Source organism: Sceloporus undulatus, chromosome 1, assembly GCF_019175285.1.
Source record: "Sceloporus undulatus isolate JIND9_A2432 ecotype Alabama chromosome 1, SceUnd_v1.1, whole genome shotgun sequence".
Classification (NCBI taxonomy): domain Eukaryota; kingdom Metazoa; phylum Chordata; class Lepidosauria; order Squamata; family Phrynosomatidae; genus Sceloporus; species Sceloporus undulatus.
In genome coordinates, this window is record NC_056522.1 from 364,561,362 (window position 1) to 364,582,348 (window position 20,987).

The window sequence follows — 20,987 nt, forward strand, 5'->3', positions numbered from 1 at the left end:
AGGGGTTATGCCCTAGAGTTCTCTGAGCTCCCGCCAACCGGAGCTTTTGTTTCAACCGTCCCCTCGGACACCCTTCTCGACGAAGTGCGCACCCTCTTAGACCAAGGCGCCATTGAACCCATCTCCCTCTCTGAGTTCAAGTGGTGCTTTTTTTCCAGGTACTTCACTGTACCGAAAAAAGACTCTGGCCTCAGACCCATAATGGATCTCTGAGCCCTTAATAACTTTATTGTTTACAAAAAATTCAGGATGGTAACTCTTGCTTCTATCTTACCACTCCTACAGGAAGACTACTGGTTCGTGACGCTAGACTTGAAAGACGCATATTTTCACATAGCGATCCTGGAGGACCACCACAGGTTCCTCGCCTTCGCTGTCGGGCACCAGGCGTACCGATACAAGGTCCTTCCCTTTGGCCTTTCCACAGCTCCAAGAGTCTTCACCAAGTGCATGGCACCCGTGGTGGCTTACCTACGTCAGAAGGGAATCACAGTCTTCCCATACCTGGACGACTGGCTCTTCGCAGCATCCTCAAGGGACGCCCTACTCAAGCAGCTGGAATTTGCCTTATCCCTGCTACAAACACTAGGGCTGCAGGTCAACTTCGACAAGTCCAACTTGACTCCTACCAAGCGAATAGACTTCATAGGATCAACACTGGACTCTGTACAGATGAGGGCATACCTTCCAGAGACAAGGTTCCAAGCCCTCTGCGCATCTCTACAGCCCTGCCTCCGCCAAAGACGCCTTCAGGCCCGTGCAGTTCAAGTCGCCATGGGGCACCTGGCCTCCACCACTTTTGTCACACCGTGGGCCAGACTGCGCCTCAGGCCCATTCAATCTTGGTTTCTCGCCGTGTTCGACCCCGTCCGAGACACGGCCACCAAGTTGCTCACCATCCCGAGGACGGTACAGAGGTCCTTACGATGGTGGCTCCAATCCGACAACGTCTGTGTGGGGATGCCATTCTTACCCCCTCAGCCGGACCTCTCCCTGACTACAGACGCCTGCCTGCAAGGATGGGGCGCCCACACGCTGGACCTTACAATAAAAGACAGATGGTCACTGGCAGAAGCTACTCTCCACATCAACGTATTGGAGATGCTCGCCGTGGAGAAAGCACTCAGAGCCTTTCAGACGGTCCTCGCTGACAAGGTGGTGCTCCTCCTCACCGACAACACCACCGTCATGTACTACCTCAACAAACAGGGTGGTACGAAATTGAGGACTCTGCTATTAATCACCATCCGCATTTGGGAATGGTGCATAGAACACAAGATCCTGCTACAATGTATTCACCTGCCCGGCGAACAGAACGACCTGGCAGACCGTCTCAGCAGGTCATCATCCACTTGCCACGAATGGAGACTGCATCCAGAAGTAGTCTCCCGACTCTTCAATCGTTGGGGAACCCCCCACCTCGACCTGTTTGCCTCCCGGCTGAACACTCAGACTGTAAGATTCTGCTCACGGTACAGAGACCCAGCATCGGAAGGGGACGCCTTCCAGTTCAAATGGACCCAGGGCCTCCTGTACGCCTTCCCTCCATTCCCTTTGATTACAAGGGTCTTCTCGAAAATGTTGGCCGATCACATGGACGCAATCCTGGTAACGCTGTGGTGGCCCAGACAGCCGTGGTTCGCCCCGTTCCTACAACGAGCGCAGGACCATCTCTGCCTCGAGCACCAGCCCGACCTGCTCTCGCTCCACAACGGACAAGTTCACCATCCCGAGATGCAATCCCTCCCATTGGTAGCATGGAGGATTTCATCCTGAGGACACTTCCATCCGGTGTACAGGACATCATCAAGGCAGCACAGAGACCATCCACACAGAGGTCCTATGCCTAAAAATGGGATAGGTTCCTATCCTTTCTACAAGCAAAGGACACTCCACCATCCCGTGTCTCCATCCCGGTAGTCCTGGACTTTCTCATGACTTTAGCAGATGCAGGTCTCTCCTTGAGTTCTATCAAATGCTACCTATCTGCCATTTCATCTCACTACCTGTTTCAGAACAAGCCTTCTCTCTTTGGGGATCCTCTCATAAAGAGGTTCCTTAAGGGATTCAACAATTACAGTGGAGTCTAGATACTGTCTTGGCACATTTGGTATCTAAGCCCTTTGAGCCCTTAGCTACCACGGACCTGAGACTCCTGACTTGGAAGACGGCCTTCCTGGTAGCTATAACGTCAGTCCGCCGAGCTGGTGAATTGTGTGTCCTGAGGATGGACCAACCCTTCCTCCGTTTCCACAAGGACAAGGTGGTGCTCCGTACAGACATCACTTTCTTGCCAAAGGTGGTGTCTGCCTTTCACATCAACCAGGACATTGTTTTGCCGACTCTGGCTCCTAATCCGACCACAGACTCTGAGCATCAGCTCCATGCCCTGGATGTTCGCAGGGCGCTGGCGTTCTATCTGGACAGGACATCTGTTTCCAGGCGTTCGGAGAGACTTTTTGTGTGCTACTCCGAAGCCAAGAAGGGGCTGCCGGTGTCACCGCAGAGGTTCTCCAAGTGGGTGGCCAGCACCATCCACCTCTGCTACGAACTGGCTGGAAAGCCTCTACCAGGTCGGGTTAGAGCCCATGCAACTAGGGCGGTAGCTGCATCCTCAGCCTTTTTGACGGGGATTTCCCTTGAGGATGTCTGTAAGGCAGCTGTCTGGTCCCAGCCATTGACATTCATTAGACATTACAGGCTGGACGCAAGGGCCAGGCACGATGCAGCCTTTGGGAGGGCAGTGTTACTTTCTGCCATTCAATAGACCTGTTACACTGTTAATAAATAACACAGTTGTTTGGTTTACATACTTTATTGATTATATGATTATTGGTGTTTGACACTCCCTCCTCCACTGACTATAGCTCGCTAGTCTAAACCCATTTGTGTGATTCGCAGAGACCACGAAGAAGAAGAACAGGTTGCTCACCTGTAACTGTGTTTCTTCGAGTGGTCATCTGCGAATTCACACAAACCCGCCCATCCATCCCCTCAGTGTCTGCTCATTGACAACGCTTGTTGCCGCGCTGTTAGCGGCTCATTTGGAACTGGAGAGGAGCAGGCCACCAGGGGCCTTAAATATGGGTGGGCGGAGCTAAAGCCAAAAAGTTGCAGAAAGATACATTACTTTCTGCCTAGAGATTCTAGAAGTTTCCGAGGATTGCTGCGCAGGCGCAGAATAAACCCATTTGTGTGAATTCACAGATGACCACTCAAAGAAACACAGTTACAGGTGAGCAACCTGTTCTTCTCAACCAAGGATCACATAGTATATATACCGCATGCACCTCCATGCCACCATAATCTGAAGATGCCAGCCAAAGACACTGGCAAAATGTCAGGAATAAATTCTTCTAGAACATAGCCACATAGCCCGAAAAACCCACAAAAAATGATGAAGGGTTTATCAACTGAAAGAGTGTTGGGCATAACTGAATGTCAGATATACCCTCGAAAAGAAAACAATCACTAATTGTGGCAGACTTTGTATGAAAATGATGGCATTCTGAACCATGAAACAATTTAACAGACTTAACTAAGTGGAAATAATAAATCAGCAAAGTGGGATGGAAAAAGAAAGAAAGAAAGTTGTAGCCTCCATGGTAGAAGTAAAATGGAAAATCATATGAAATTTAAAAATGGGATGGAACGTGAATTCATAAAGAAGAATCAAATTGGAAATATAACACATGTAAGGAAATAAAAAGTGATGAAAATCAGACATTTACAAAAATGTATATAAGATGTGGAAGCTCAGATAACAGTAATGGTTTACTTCTGCATTCTGTTTCCACCACTAGCAAACCCCAGCGATCCTTCTGGGAAACAGAGCACACTTGCCCTATTTTCCAGCAATTCTGTGCTTCTTGAAGACCTTCGTAATGTGATTCTGATTGGAAACAAGAAATGCACTTCCTGGGTGCCATATTTCCCAGCAGAATTACTTGGATTGGAAGTAGAAAACCAGATTGGGGTAGTGATGCAGAAATGACAAAGAGTACATACAGGTGGAGATTCCTCTGTGAGCCAGTCTACACATGAGCATTTTCTGCAGATTGTTGCGATTTTTTGCTTGTGACCTCTCTCATTCCCTTTCATGTTTATTTGCATATATGCAATGCTGTGACCCCCACACAACACCATCTTTATTTACGATGGCACGTACGATAGTATTGTCTGTCAATTATTTGCAGCCACAGACAACCTGCTGATGCAATTTTTTTTGCTGTCTATTAAATGATGTGTGCACACATATTTCTGTTGTTATCCATTTCTGCTGGTGTTGTCATTGAGAGCAATCTGGCTGACAAAACATCATGGAGGGGGCTTTGGAGTGTGGCATTGCTCTGCATTGTGAACTGACAAAATATCTGAAGGAAATTGCCATAGATAGGGTCACAATATCTCAATGACAATAAAATAAAATAAAAATTATACAGTTTGGAGTGTGCCACACTATCCAATGACTCCTCACTGATTTGCAAAATTCTTGGATAGAACCTGAATTGTTGATGGTCCAAAACTCAAGCTGGAATTTGGTAGAGTGTGAAGTTTAATAATAGTAATAACTATTTACTGTTAGTTACAGCAATAACTAGTAATAGTAATAACAAATACATTATTTAAAAAGAGAAATTGTTTCCCCACCCCACGTACAGGATATTTCACTATTGCGTAGTTGCTTTTTTTTCCTGTAAAAGAATGGGCCTGTAAGTTGATGAAAACTTTTTTCCCCTCACAAAACGAGAGGAAGGAAATAGAGATGGAGAAACTGGTCTGTGAAAATTACCATGACCAGCTGTCACAGTAAGACTTACACTTTCTCCTGTTCTGCCTTAAAAGTTATTTTAAAAGACACGTAGGCAGCTTTTCTCTCCCGCCTCCATGGCATTTAAAGCTCCAATTTTTGCGGGGTAACATTACTAAATGTACGTAGGTCTATGGACAGATCTTAGCTATGATTAAGTACTGGAAACATCTGCGTTCAGAAATAGCAGCATTGCCATTGAATGTCCACTGCTCACACTCACACAGGTGGTCTGGGGAATCAAGAGTAATAGGTTACTTTTTTTTCCCATACAAGTTGAGTCTCTCTTATCCAAAATGCTTGGGACCAGAAGTGTTTGGGATTTTTTCAGATTTTGGAATATTTACCTATACAGAATGAGGTATCTTGGAGATGGGACCCAAGTCTAAACATGAAATCCATTTATGTTTCATATACACCTTATACACATAGCCTGAAGGGGAGGTTTATACACAGTATTTTTAACAATTTTGTGCATAAAATAAAGTTTGTGTGAACCTTCAGAAAGCAAAGGTGTCTGTCTCAGCCACTCATGTGGGCAGTTATGGATTTTGGAATATTTCGGATTTCAGAATTCCTCATAAGAGATATTCAGACTGAATGCAGCTCCTAGAATTGCAGAGCTGGGGGAATATGGGAGCTGTAGTCCAAAAAGTGACTTCCCCCACATTCTAGGGACAATGGTGCATCTACACTGCAGAAATAATGCAGTTTGACACCACTTTAAGTGCTGCAGCTCCATCCTATGGAAACTCGGGATTTGTTGTTTTACAAAGTCTTTAGAAAGCCTGGTGTAGTGCTTTGAGTGTTGGACTGAGACTCTGGAGACCAGGGTTTGGTTCCCAGCTTGGCCATGGAAACCCACTATGTGTATATAAATACATGGAGGCTGTGTGTATGATTTTGTATGTAAAGGTACAATTTTAATTTTGTTAGTTGTTTTATGTCACAGCTATTACCATGACATTCAGCAATAGGCAGGAATTATGGTTAGTGAGAAAGAGCAGTACAAAAAACTTTCCTAACGATTCTGTATGGAGTGGTAATGGGAGAAAGTCAAGGGGAGAGTGACACCATGAGTTATGGCACCGAGTGACGCCAACCTTAGTGACACCTCTGACAACAACAAAGGTCTTTAGCCTTCTCTGCAAAAGAGTGCTGGTGCCTCATCTAATTACAAATCCCTGTATTCTGTAGAATGGACCCATGGCAGTTAAAGTGGTGTCAAAAACTGCACTATTTCTACATTGTAGATGCATCCTAGAGGTCACCCTAAGGCAAAACATTCGCTTAGGGGACCCGAAGTGGTTTGCACATTCTTGTGGTATCACCTGTCAAGTGCAGTTTAATGTCCACAAACAACCCACCACCTGCTACCCCCAAACAAGTACAGAGTGACCTTTTTGTCCCATTGTTATTTATTTACTTATTTATTACCTCAGCTGGTTCAAATGAGAAACAGCGAATCATAGAATCATAGAGTTGGAAGACACCACAAGGGCCATCCAATCCAACCCCATTCTGCCATGCAGGAACTCTCAATCAAAGCATCCCTGACAGATGGCCATCCAGCCTCTATTTAAAGAGCTCCAAGAATAGAGACTCCACCACTTTCCAAGGGAGTTTGTTCCACTGTCGAACAGCCCTTACTGTCAGGAAGTTCCTCCTAATGTTGAGGTGGAATCTCTTTTCCTGTAGCTTGCATCCATTGTTCTGGGTCCTGTTCTCTGGAGCAGCAGAAAACAAACTTGATCCATCCTCAATATGACACCTTTCAAACAGGGCTAGCATATCAGCTCTTGACCTTATCTTGTCCAGGCTAAACCTCAAGAGACCACAAAGGCCATCCAGTCCAACCCCATGCCATGCAGGAACTCCCAATGAAAGCACTCCAGACAGATGACCATCCAGCTTCTATTTAAAAACCTCAAAAGATGGAGATTCTACCCCACTTCCACTGTCAAATAGCAATTACTGCATGGAAGTTTTTCCTAATGTTTAGGTGGAATCTCTTTTCCTCTAGTTTGCATTCATTGCTCCAAGTCCTATTCTCTGGAGCAGCAGAAAACAAGCTTTCTTCATCCTCAGTATGACATCCCTCCAAACATTAAAATTAAATTTAGTATGTTGTAACATTTTAAGCTTTTTATTGTTTTAATTGGACTATTTGACTTGTTTTTAAAGTGTTGTTTTAATGTAGCAGAATTCAAAGATATAGCCGTGTCAGTCTGTAGAATCAGTATGTAAAGAGATCTTGTGGCACCTTTGAGACTAACTGAAAGAAAGAAGTTGGCAGCATGAGCTTCCGTAGGCTTCGTAGTCTACATCCTCAGATGCATTTGGAGACTTAAGTGGACTGAAGTCTACGAAAGCTCATGCTGCCAACTTCTTTCTTTCATTTAGCCTCAAAGATGCTACAAGATCACTACATATTGTTTTAATGTGTTTATATATATATATTGTGAGCTGCCTTGGGTCCCAACTTGAGAGAAAGGCGGGATAAAAATAAAATAATAAATAAATATTTCCCCACGTAGTTGTTGTCGTGTGCCCTCCAAGTCGTTTCCAACTTAGGGCGACCCTATCATGGCGCCCATTTTCTTCACAGACAGTTTGGCCTTTCCTTGGCCATCCTCTGAGGCTGAGACAGTGCGACTTGTTAATACATACTAACATGTATTAAATTTAATTATTTTTGTAGAACATACGCCACAGGCAGGCTTATTTTTATCTATTTTAATTGATTGTATGTACAGTGCTGTGTTAATTTATAGCGCTATGTAAATAAAGCTTAATAATAATAATAATAATAATAATAATAATAGAACAGTGGTCCCCAAACAGTGCCCTTTGAGAGATTGGGGACTTCAGCTCCCAGAAGCCTCAGCCATGTTGACCAATAGTAAGAGATTCTGGGAGTTGAAGTCCTCAAAAAAAGATCCCTTAAAGAGCACAGTTTGGGGACCATTTGTTGCAGAGGGGGAAAATGATAATTGTTTGGATGTTATTATATATATATTTATTTTACTTTTATGCCGCCTTTCTCCCAAAGTGGGACCCAAGGCGGCTAACATATATAAAGCACAATTGTACAATTAATTTGATTATTTTCATATAAGAAATAACACTATAATAATATAACATAATTATAATAATATAATTTAATTATATTAAATATAATATAATAATAATGGCTCGCTACACGCACACACGCACACACATATATACAGTATTATAATGTTTTAAACTTTTTAATTGTAATTAAATTGTACAATTATAATAATAAATGTAAATTTATAAATACAAAATGTATTTTTTATAATTTATTAAGATTTTTTACTACAGTAATTAAATGTAGTAAATTAATTAATTAATTTAGTGAATTAAATCATTGTTTATTATTTATTTATTTATTATCATTTATATTATTTATTATTATTACTTATTTTAAATTAAATCATTGTAGTTACTACTACAGGGATCATGGTTTGGATGTTATTGGACTTTGCTATATAATATGGCCGACACATCTAACCCGAGATCAGTGGGTTCTCTTCTCATTCTCAACCACTGACTGAGAAGCCCTCTAGATTTTATTTTTTGAGACTTCAACTCCCAGAATCCTTGAACAATGAGTATAAGCGACTGGGACTTCTGGGAAATGAAGTCCAAAACACCTGCAGACCTCAAAACAACAGCGACCAACAGCTCTAACGGAAAACGTGCGCGAGGGGTGTGCGCGCGTGATTGACAGCCATGCTTCGCCGCGCGCGCTCAGGGAGGGCAGTGCCGAGAGAGGGCAGCCAATCAGAGCAGCCCTTTCCGGAAAGGGGCGGAGTTGAACACCGGTATATGGATGCTGCTCACCTTGCCTTGGCTGGAGGGTTCTCAGTTGCTCATTGGTAGCCGGCGGGGAAGGATCAGGAGGCACCATCATGGGAGAGACCAGCAGCGAGCTGAGCAGAGCTCTGAGCAACACAGAAGCCTCTCTGGGGCTAGAGGTTGGAGGAGGCTGCCGAGGCACAATGGCTGAAGTGAGGGTGCTGGTGATCAACACCGGGGGGACCATAGGAATGGTGCCCCATGAGTCAGAGGGTGAGTGGGGTGACTGGGAAAAGAGAAAAGGGATTTCTTTTTTGGGGGGAAGGGGTTCGTGGTGTTTTTTGGGGGGAGCTCCTTGGTATTGCCCTGTATAGATATGCTAGTTATTTTTATTAGTATTGTATTTTATTAGTGTTGTCATTGAATCATAGAATCTTAGAGTTGGAAGGGACTCCAAGGGCCATCCAGTCCAACCCCATTCTGCCATGCAGGAACTCACAATCAAAGCAGCACTGACAGATGGCCATCTGGCCTCTGTTTAAAAACTTCCAAGGAAGGAGACCCCACCATTCTCCAATGGGGTGTGTAAACCTTCCTCTCTCTCCTCTCTATCTCTATCTCCTTCTCTCCTGTAAGTGCACACAGCGGAAGCACCCACCTTCTGTGCCATGCAATATCAAGTGCATCACAAGCCATGATCATGGTTTGCAACAAGGACAACAGCAATGCAGCACTCCAAAGCCCTCTCCATGATATTTTGTCAGCCAGGTTCAATGGTTCATAGGATCATAGAGCTGGAAGAGACTGCAAGGGCCAACCTGTCCAACCCCCCTGCCATGCAGGAACTCTGTTTAAAGACCTCCAAAGAAGGAGACTCCACTACACTCTGAGGAAGTGTGTTCCACTGTGAACAGCCCTTACTCTCAGGAAGTTCTAATGTTGAGGTGGAACCTGTTTTCCTGGAGCTTGCATCCATTCCTCCAGGTCCTAGTCTCTGGGGCAGCAGAAAATAAGCTTACTCCCTCCTCAATATGACATCCCTTCAAATATTTAAACAGAGCTATCATATCACCTCTTAACTTTCTCTTATCCAGGCTAAACATCACCAGCTCCCTAAGACATTCCTCATAGGGCATGGTTTAATAGTGCCACTGTTCTGCTCTGGTCAGGCCCCACCTGGAATATTGTGTCCAGTTCTGGGCACCACAATTCAAAAAGGACATTGAGAAACTGGAGCCATGTGTTCAAAGGAGGGCGACTAAAATAGTGAAGGGTCTGGCAACCATGTCCTATGAGGAAAGACTCAGGGAGCTGAGTATGTTTAGCCTGGAGAAGAGAAGGTTAAGAGGTGATATGATAGCCCTGTTTAAATACTTGAAGGGGTATTACATTGAGAATGGAGCAAGCTTGTTTTCTGCTGCTCCAGAGAACAGGACCTGGAACAATGGATGCAAGTTCCAGGAAAAGAGATTCTACCTCAACATTAGGAGGAACTTCGTGACAGTCAGGGCTGTTTGACAGTGGAACACACTCCCTTGGTGTGTAGTTGAATCTCCTTCCCTGGAGGTCTTTAAACAGTGATGCTTTAATTGAGAGTTCCTGCATGGCAGAATGGGGTTGGACTGGATGGCCCTTGCGGTCTCTTCCAACTCTTAGGATTCTATGATTCTCTGACTCCTGTGAAAGTGGAAGAACTGCAAATAATAAAAACACTCTTTTTTCTTTAACCTGAGAGAACACCTCTCTAGGAATCTCTAGGTCCTCCAGTGCAACTCTGCCAGACATTGCCATAGAATTGCGCTGGAGGAGCTACAAAGGCTTAGTGGAGCATTCTCTCTAGGAATCGCTAGGTCCATCAGTGCAACTTTTGGTTGAAGTTGACCAGAGAATTAATTGCACCGGATAACCTAGATATTCCTAGAGAGAACATATTAATAAAATTCATGAATAATCAAATCTGCAAAAGTTGAAGCTGCAAATGTAGAAGACGGGTGTGGACTGAAGTCTACAAAAGACCATGCTGTCAATTTCTTTCAAAGATGCTACAAGATCTGTCTACGTACTGATTCTATAGACTAAGATGGCTATATCTTTGAATTCTATCCTTGCAAGAAAGATGTTGTGGTTGTTGGTGCTGCTGTTGTTATATTTATTTATTTATATCCTGCCCTTTCCCCAGAACTGGGACTCAGATCGGCGTACATGATTAAGAACATTTGAGACTAACTGAAGGAAAGAAATTGGCAGCGTGAGCCTTCATAGACTTCAATCTACTTAAGTATCCAAATGCATCTGAGAAAGTAGACTGATGTCTATGAAAACTCATGCTGCCGATTTCTTTCCTTCAGTTAGTCTCAAAGGTGCTACAAGATCTCTCTTCATACTGATTCTACAGACTTAACATGGCTGTATCTTTGAATTATGCATATACTGTATATGCGTATATGTGTCTACATGCACACATACATACAGTATATCAGATTTGGGACTGAAAAGGTTTATGATTAATTCCCAAAGTTTAACGCAAGAGTAATTAACATCACTTCTGATTAACGTGAGAGTAATTAAAAATTACTAAAAATCATCTTTTTGTAGTCTCAGAGGTGCAGCAAGGTCTGTCTATGTACTGATTCTACAGACTAACATGGGTATATCTTTGAAGATTAAGAACAGTACTATTAAAGTGTTGCATTAAACAGAATTAAATTATTACAATATTCAAACACATTGCATAAAAGAATAAAACATAGTTAGAAAAGATAAAAGCGATTAAAATACTTCAAAAGAATACAGTACCCAGCCCGTTCTTCAAAAATTTTCCACTTTAAAAGACTGTCTAAACAGGTTTTAAACTGTCGGTGGAAGGCCAACAAGGAAAGGGATATTCTGGCCTCCCTGGGAAGAGAGTTCCACAGTCTGGGGGCAGCCATGGAAAAGGGCCTCTCTCGTCTCCCCACCAACTGAGCTTGTGAGGGTGGCGGGACAGAGAATAGGTCCTCTCCTGAAGATCTCAGAGCCCAGGGCGGCACATATTGTTGTTGCTGTGTGCCCTCAAATCGTTTCCAACTTATGGCCACCTTAACGTCAGTGGTGTCCCTAGGGTTGGTGTCACCCGGTGCAGTAACTCATGGTGTCACCCCCCCCCCCCATTGAACTCTTTCCATTTCACACCGTACAGAATCCTTAGTCCTGCTTCTCTGCCTTAATGTTACTCATAGGTGCTTTACAGACTGGCCAAAAAGGGCGGTCTGCTGGCACCGCTGGTTGCTGCGTCCAGGAAGCGCAGCCGACAAACCGCATGATTCCCAGACGCAACAAAAAAGCTGCAAAATGCAGCTTCTTCTTGCGGCACGTAAATGGCGCCGCAAGTCACCAATGGCGCACTCGCGGCGTCATTTCCACTGTGTGATGTGTGGATGCTGGGCGTCCGCGATGTCAGAATGGCGGCACCCATGTAGAACGGGCACCGCCATTTTGTACGTGCTCGGCGCGTACTAGGGTTAGGGTCGTCCGGAAAGGACGCCCCTTTCTAACCCTAGTACGTGCTGAGCACGTACTAGCTGCCTGTGCGGAACGGGCTATAGACTGTCATTCCCATATAGCACTGAATGCAGTGCTAATCATTGTGACATAAACAACCAGCAAAATTAAAATTATACCTTCAAATTACATCATATGCACAATCTAAATGTATTTAAGTATGCATAGTAAGGATGTGGCTAAAATGTGATATTTTAATTGTTTTTTAAAAAAGAATAAACATTTTTCAATTTCAATGTTTTTAAAATCAAATTTTTAATTTTTTAAATTTTTAATTTAAAAAATTGGAGGCCTCTCCTTTCTCTTCCCACTGAGTTTGACCCCACTCCCACCATCTCTTAAAGCATTTGAAAGGGAAGAAGATGAATGCCACAGCCCGTTTCTGCCAAAAAGTAGGGGTTTGAGGAGCAGTGGTGTCACAACCCCCTTAGGGTGTCACCTGGTGTGGTCTACACTCCCTAGTGACACAACTACCTAAGGTGACCTTGGGCAAGTCACACTCTCTGAGCCCCAGAGGATGGCAGTGCCAAACCCCTCTGAAGAAACTTTGCCAAGAAAATCCCATGATAGTGTCACCTCATGGTCATCATGAGTTGGAAATGACTAGAAGATACACAACAACTACAAAAAAATCAAGCCTGTCAAGTGGTTTTCTTGGCATGTTTCTTCTGAGGGGTTTGCCATGGCTATTCTCTGAAGCTTGAGAGAGTGTGTCAACCAGTTGAGTTCCTGAGGGCAGTATATTGAAATAATTCTCAAAGAAAGGCTATAGCTATGCAGGAAAGCACTTAGTTTGCATGCAAATGCTCCCAGGTTTAGTTCCTAATGCAAGAAATGAGGAAGATCCCTATCTGAAACTCTGGAGTATGGTTGCCAGTCTGTGAAGAGCTAGATAGACCAAAGATCTGATTTATGGGGCTGCCTCCAGGTATCTAATAACTTTTTTCTTCTACTAAGTCACAAAACATTCCTTTATTCTGATGACGATGCAAAACACAATATGGCTTTTCCATTATTTCATAATTGTCTGGAAGGAGGAATATTGGTGGGCACAGTGCGTTGTGGAGACATGTGAAACGCTGCACCTGCTGAAATACCCCTTCTTGATATTAAAAGCTAAAGGAATCCTCCTCCTCCTCTTCAGCTCCCCCCCATATTTATTTATATCCCACTTTCCCCCAAAAATTGGGATTGAAAGCAGCTTTTAATTTAAAAACACAGTACAAAAACTTACAAAAGTGACAATTAAACTAGAATTAATCTATTACATTACAATATTAAATTTATTTTAAAATAGAATATACATAGTTAAAAAAAGATAAAAACATTTAACAACCATATACTAGCCCCCTAATTCACATTATATGTAACCAATTATTCCACATCCTATCATACTCACAATCACAGTTATACAATGTGAAGAAAACATGTATACATTATACAATGTGAAGAAAACATGGGTTTTCTACTCCTTTTCGGTCAGTGCTGGTGAGAAGTAGTCTATACTCAGGAATATTGAAAGAACAATTCTGTGTTCTGTTTATTATTATTACTACGGCTGCTGCTGCTAATAATAATAATAATAATAGAAAGAAAGAAAAGGAAGATGGTTACTCTAGTTTATTAAACACAGAATTTAGGGGTATGATTACAGCATCCACAAGGTCACATCTTTCTTACATTTTCTATTAATGGAGAATAGGTCTCACAAGCATGTACTGTACTGAAAAAGTGGGAAATATTTACCCTTCTGCCACTGTTTAACCATTTGAATCAATCTGTGTAAATGTAATTTTGAAAGTGCATCTTTTGTAAGAGGGATGACAACAACAACACTGTTATATAAGGTTTCTCAAGATCATAGGCTAATCATAGTTCACAACAATATTACTCAGTGTAGTTTTCAGAATTAAACTGGTTAAAAATAAAATGTGGAAAAAAGGTAAAAGTTTCTGCATGATTTTGCTATATGCTGTTAACATTAGTTGTTCTGACTACAGTACCACTGTTTAGGACTAAAATAAACATTAGGAGCTCTATGGTAAAATCTGTGTTTTTCCAACAGATAAAATGTGTTTGCTTCAGAGTCACACTGGGACTATGGTAGTAAAAGAAAAGTTTCTTTTTCCAGACCCTCACTCTAATGCCATTTTTTACTCCCATCCAATTACACTGAGATTGCTGTGTATACCTAACAGGTGAAAACATTGATATTTTCCCTTGGCTATAGAAAGGAAGCAGATGGGATAATGAGAAGAGGGGTGGCATGGGCGAAAGACATTTACTTATTTGTTTATGAGAAGAATTAAGTTACTTTTCTGCCCACTATGGCCCCCAGTGGAAAGTACTATGAAGTATAGAAAGCATATTTTAAGAACAGATTAATAACAACTTTAAATGCTAGTTTTGAAAATGAGAGACCACATGGAAAATGGAATAGTACAGTTTTGAACACCATCTGCAAGCTGAAAAGATCCTTGGGAGAGAATTGCAGAAGTGAAGTGGTGCTTGAGGAAAGCCTTGTCTCATTCACTTACTAGCCAACCCAGTTGAAGTGGTGGAAGATCTCTGGTGAAGATCTCAGATTTTGCACAAGTTCATACTGTATATGGGGAGGCTGTTTTTCAATATTTCCAGCCCCAAGCTGTTTAATTAACTTCCCTTGAGAGATTTGACTCTAGACTAAAGGTAGCCAGGGTCATATGAATATTCCCTCCCTCCCTCCGATGTAGTTTTGGTCTTATAGTCCCAAGTTTCCTGGAGTACCCCTTAGTTAACAACAAGAATATGAAGAATGAATTACATCTCCTGCAAGCGATTCACGTTATTTAAAAAGTAGACTCCCCCCATATTGTTTTTCAAAATCAGAAGTAGACTTCCAGCCATCTCTGGATTTTTTTCTTCATCTTTTTGGCTTTTTCATCAATCCATGCGGCCTCTGGAGGGTCCCCAGGGCAGAAATTAACCTCTGGGTCAAGTGAAATTGCCCAGTTCAGTTCAGCTAATGAAACAGATGTATTCCTGGGTATTACTTCTTTAACAGAAAAATTGGTACCAGAGGTGCAAATTAAATGGAAAGAATAAGGATAGATTTCTACATCACAAAAAAAAGAAGAGCTGTTTAACATATTTTAGCAAACGTTTTATTCTGAAGTAATATGTACATGTGAAATGAAACATGAATACATGGAGGTCATAAGGGGGCTGTGGGGATACAGACTGCACTTGATGAGACTTCAGAGCTGGCTGAACACACGGTGGAGCAGTTGTTCACCATTGTCCGAAGACCTCCTCCCCGGCTGCCCCTCTCTACCAGCCAGGATGCCTCTGCTATTGGATAGAATGCCCAGGAAGACTGAAGCGTTCTCCAGCAATTTTTTTTTTTTGTATTCCCATTTCCTAACATCTAATTTTTCCCATTTATCCCCTGGCGCAGAGCCTTGCCTGCACCAGGGGATAAATGGACATAAATCAGATATCACAAGGATGCTCTCCGACAGTCCATCACATCTCCTTTCTGGTTCCTAGACTGCATAAACCATATTCCAAAACTCTCTGTACTATTCATATGGTCATCTACCCATCCTTGCCTTAGCTACCATCAACTTGTTAAAAAAATAAAGCAGAGATCTGTAAGTCACCAAGCTGATAATCGTAAGAAAAGTGGAGCATAGTGAAAGAAAATCACCATGCATTTTCAAAGAAGCTTTCAAGAGGGTTCAAAATAACTTTTTACTTATGCAGTGGCATCACTAGGGTTGGTGTCACCCCAGGGCAGTAGCTCACAGTAGGCAGCCACCCAACAATTCCAGTGAGTGGGAGCTGCCAGAGGAAGGAGGGATCTGTTCTTGGTTGCCTCCCTGGGCCCCAGGGATCCCTTCCGGCCCAGGGGGAAGGGGAAGGGGAAGGGACAGAAAAAGAGGGAGGATACCGCTACCTCAGCAGGTCCCACTCAGCCTCACACCCCAAAGCTTCCCCCTTGTAGGCAGTCTTAGGTGGGGAGAGAGTGGGTAGGAGGAGAAGTGTCAGCAAGAGGGGAGAGGTGCTTCTCCCTCCTTCTATCTGAGAACAATGCTTCTTAAACAAAAAAACTACAAAGGAAGATTAGAAAGAGAAATGGATGAATAAGAATATATCCACAAAGTCCAATCCATCATAAGTGGGTTGAACAGACAAGATGGCTTCCTGGCAAACTAGATACACAACACTAGATAACATCTCAGCCTCTTGAGGACCCTCTTAGCTAGTTTCTCGTATCTCATTTTTGGTTCTCAACTTCTGCATATCCATCTCCCCAGGATGGAAAGCAGCAACTGTCCTTGATCTCAGCCTAACGTTCTCCCAGTCCCAACAGTACGGATATAACTATGGAGGACATATCCTTTTCTAGGATATGTCCTACATTTCAGTTTTCTGCCCAGGAGGAATTCCAAAAAACGGAAGATATTTTGAGCACGACTGAAGCATGAATTTATAGTTAGATGAGTATTTTTAGCTTTTATTTTGTAATGTCCTGTTTTTTTCTTGAATGTCCTACATTTTGCAATCCCTTGTCCTCCTTTGCAGTTATGTCACCCTGTTTGCAGGACTAATCTAGCTCATATCTCTCAGCTACAACCACACTCCAACAATAGATAAGATGAACTTTGTTTGAGTTTCTGCTGGCATTTTTGTTGTTGTTGTTTTATATACTTGCAGGAAAAACAGGAGGATTGGGGTGAAAGTACGCTACTTACAAGCACAGCGACAATAAATTCTTGGATTTCTCAGTTGTTTTCAATAAACACCACTGTACCAGGAAGGATAATCTCTCCTGCAACAAACAAACAAACAAAAACAAACAATAAAATAGAACAAGGAAGTCCCTTCTCCAGACAACATTTTTTGACTACTGCATGGCTTTCCTTAAAGTCAGTTACAGACCTCACTTAAAAAATACTTGTCTTTGAAGTAGCTCTAGAGTGAAACACTGCAAGCTCTCACATTTTGCAAACCAGAGAACAAGCTTGATTTTAACAATGTTATATTTTATGCAAGTGGACATGCTAAATTCTGTGAAGACACGGAACATTTAGAAGGCTGAGAATAATTGCACAAAAGTAGAAAACTAGGGAGCACTGCTCAGTAAAAAGAGGCCTACCTATCTGTTAGCCACTAGTCATATAGGAAGCATATCCTAATGTGTTTCCCTGAAAATAAGACACTGTCTTATATTTAGTTTTTCACAAGAAGACACACTATGGCTTATTTTCAGGGAATGTCTTATTTTTATGATGGGGCAGATGAGAAGAGCTGCCCATCTTCTTTACCACTCTGTGCCAGTACGCTACATAGCCACCCCTATCACTATGTCTTATTTTTGGGGTATGGCTTATATTGCGCAAATGCTTAGAATCCCTGCTACGGCTTATTTTATGGATATGTCTTATTTTCAGGGAAACGATATTATCAGCCATCCTTCATAGCATGATTATGTGATGGGGATAAATGCTGCACATGTTGAATTTATGCATTTAAAGGGCTCAAAGTTTCTGTAAGATTGTAGGTTTGGGCTGTTTTTTACATCTCCATATATTTTAGTTCCTTTCCTCAGTGGCATCACTAGGGTTGATGTCACCTGGTGTGGTAACCCATAGTGTCACCCCCCCCCCCCATTGACCACCTCCCATTTCACACCAGACAGAATCCTTAGTCATTCTTTTTTGCAGTAATGATATTCGCAAATTATAATTCCTATATAGCACTGAATATAATGCTAATAGTTGTGACATAAACAACTAGAAAAATTAACATTACACCTACAAACTACAATTTCATATGCACACTCTAAATGTGTTTGCAAATACACAGTGAGAGTTTGGTTAAAATGTGATGTTTTTAAAGAAAAATTTAAAATAATAATTTTTTAAAAAATCATTTTTTTAAATTTAATTTTTTTTCATTTAAAAAATTCTGAAGCCTCTCCTTTCTCTCCCACTGAGCTTCACTCCACTACCACCATCTCTTACAGCATTTTAAAAGGAAGAAGATGAATGCCTCAGCCTGTTTCTGTCAAAAGGTAGGTGTTTGAGGAGCAGTGGTGTCACCCAGTGAGGTCTGCGCCCCCTTACTGATGTCACTGTCTTTCCTTCTCCCATAATCATGAGGTCTAGAAGCTTGTTCCTCTTGGTAGGATGCAGTGCAGAACCTTTTTTTGGTAATATTGTCCCAAGGATTACTGAAACAATGTAAATCACTCTGAACACTTCAAAGCAGCATGTGTATTTTTCCATTTTTTCAAATGTATTTTTAATTGCAGCTTTTGCCATTCTAGCTTCTGCCCTGGAAGGAGTTCAGCTTCTCTAACCAAAAGATCTACTTGGTTCCCAGTAGAAAAATTAGGGAGCTGGGAGAACAAAACAAAAAGTAATTTCTCTGTTCTTCTTCTCCCGTCTCCACCTCTCTTTCTTTCCTTAAGGGGAGGCTCTCACATCTCTAGTTGTAAATAGTGTATACATTGATTTCAGGCCTTGCCTTTCTTTCAACATAGGCTCCAACCATAGATGGAGAGAGAAATCCCAGAGGTCCAAGCAAGGTTCAGGAAAAGAAAAGGCACTAGGGACCACATTGCAAACATACGAGGGCTAATGGAGCGCACCAAAAGAAAATCGGCATGAGTTTTATATACTACACTGAAGCCTTTGATTGCATAGATCATGAAAGGCTATGGAACACCCTTAAAGACATGAGAGTGCCAACACATTTGATAGTCCTGATGAGAAATCTGTACTTGGGACAAGAGGCCACTGTCAGAACAGAACACAGAGAAACAGAATGGTTCCTAATTGGCAAAGGGGTCAGACAAGGCTGCATCTTCTCACCCTAGTTGTTTAACTTATATGCTGAACATATTGTAAAGAAAGCAGGCTTGCGCACAGAAGAAAGAGGAATGAAAATAGGAGGAAAGAATCTCAACCATCTAAGATACGGAGATAACACTGTAATACTAGCAGAAAACCTCTCAGACCTAGAACTAAGGAAGATAAAGGAAGTAAGTGCAAAGGCATGCTTACTGTTGAACATAAAGAAAGCAAAAATATGAATCTAGACAAATTCAACCTATACAATGAAGAAATCAAAGTAGTAAAAGAGTTCTCATATCTGGGATCAAACATTGATAGAAATGGGGATTGCAATCAGGAAATCGGAAGAAGATTAAGAATGGGGAGGGCAGCTATGAAAGAACTACCATATATACTTGACTGTAAGTCGACCTCATGTATAAGTCGAGGGCAACTTTTGAGGCTAAAATTATGGATTTTGCTATGACCCATGAATAAGTTGAGGGTAAAACTTAGGGTCATATAGGCCTGTTACAGACTACCAAAATAAAGCTGCTTCGGGTCTCTTTGGAGGTATGCTATTTAAATGATGCATGCACCCTATGAATCTGGAAGCTGCTCCAAAGCTGCACTCCAGTGCTTAGGAATGGAGTGTGGCTTTGGCGCGACCTCCGGACTCTTAGGACCCATGCATCATTTAAATAGCATACCTCCAAAGTGACCCGAAGCAGCTTTATTTTGGCAGTCTGTAACAGGCCATTGCAAAGTATCTAAGGGATGAAGCAAAGCAAAACAGTGTCAAAGAACTTATAAAATTCCAGAAGACATAACTCTTTGTGCTTACTCTTAAGACTAGATGGATGAGAGAGTAGAGGGGGTCAGTGCTTCACATATTTTGCTTTCCACCAGGAGATGTTTTTTTCTTTTAAATTAGAGTTAAGATACAATACTTACATTGACCCATGGATAAGTCGAGTCAGTTTTTTCGGATCAATTTTTTGACCTAAATTTCTAGACTTATACATGAGTATATACAGTAGAAAAGATCCTGAAATACAAAGATACATAACTGAACACAAAAGTCAGAATTGTACAAGCCATTGTTTTCCTTTTTGCCATGTATGGATGTGAGAGCTGGACAGTAAAGAAAGAAGGAAAATCAACTCATTTGAGATGTGGTGCTAGAGAAGAGTGCTGAAGATCCCATGGACAGCCAAAGAGACAAACAAGTGGATCCTAAAGCAGATCAAGCCAGAAATCTCCCTGGAAGCCAAGATGGCGAAACTGAGGCTGTCATACTTTGGACACATCATGAGAAGGCACGATTCAGAAAACAATAATGCTAGGAAAGGTGGAAGGAAGTAGAAAGAGTAAGGCCGAATGCTAAATGGATGCACTCTATTAGGGAGGTCATGTGTATGTGTTTGCAGGAACTAAGCAGAGCAGTGGAGGACAGGGGATCTTGGAGATGTCTTATCTGCAGAGTCACCATGGGTCAACATCAACTCGAGGGCAGTTAACAACAACATTCTTTCATGTGGTTGTGTCTAAGAACACATCCTATGAACTGCGCTAACCATGCTTGCAGCTTTGGTCATAAGTATGTCCTTTGTATGTTATTGTAGAGAGCCAGTGTGGTGTAGTGGTTTGAGCACTGCACTATGATTGTGGAGATCAGGGTTCGATTTCCTGCTCGGCCACTGGTTGACTTTGTGCAAGACACTCGCACTCAGTTCCAGAAAACCTTGTAATAGGTTTGTCTTAAGGTCACTATAATTCAGAAACGACCTGAAGGCATACAACAACACTGTTCTGGTAAGACCTTTTTAAACAAAATATTTTTATAGTCAACCAAGAGAAATTTCATTATTGGTAATATTATTATTTGCCGTCAAATTGCATTGACTTAAGTTATGGTGACAGTGTGAATGAGAGATCGTCAAGAGCCTTGTTCTTCAGCAGCCCTGCTCAGGTCTCCCAGGATTTTTGAGGTA

General features: G+C 42.1%; 1 protein-coding gene across 1 annotated transcript in view; it reads left to right on the plus strand.

Moving 5' to 3' along the window:
• The first annotated feature begins 8,669 nt into the window (after positions 1-8,669).
• Positions 8,670-20,987, plus strand: part of LOC121936760 (60 kDa lysophospholipase-like) — a 115,043-nt gene continuing 102,725 nt past the window's right edge. Inside the window, exon 1 of the mRNA XM_042479313.1 lies at positions 8,670-8,905. Within this exon, the coding sequence (XP_042335247.1) occupies positions 8,746-8,905 (160 nt within the window). The 5' untranslated portion in view covers positions 8,670-8,745. The remainder of the gene's footprint in view (positions 8,906-20,987) is intronic.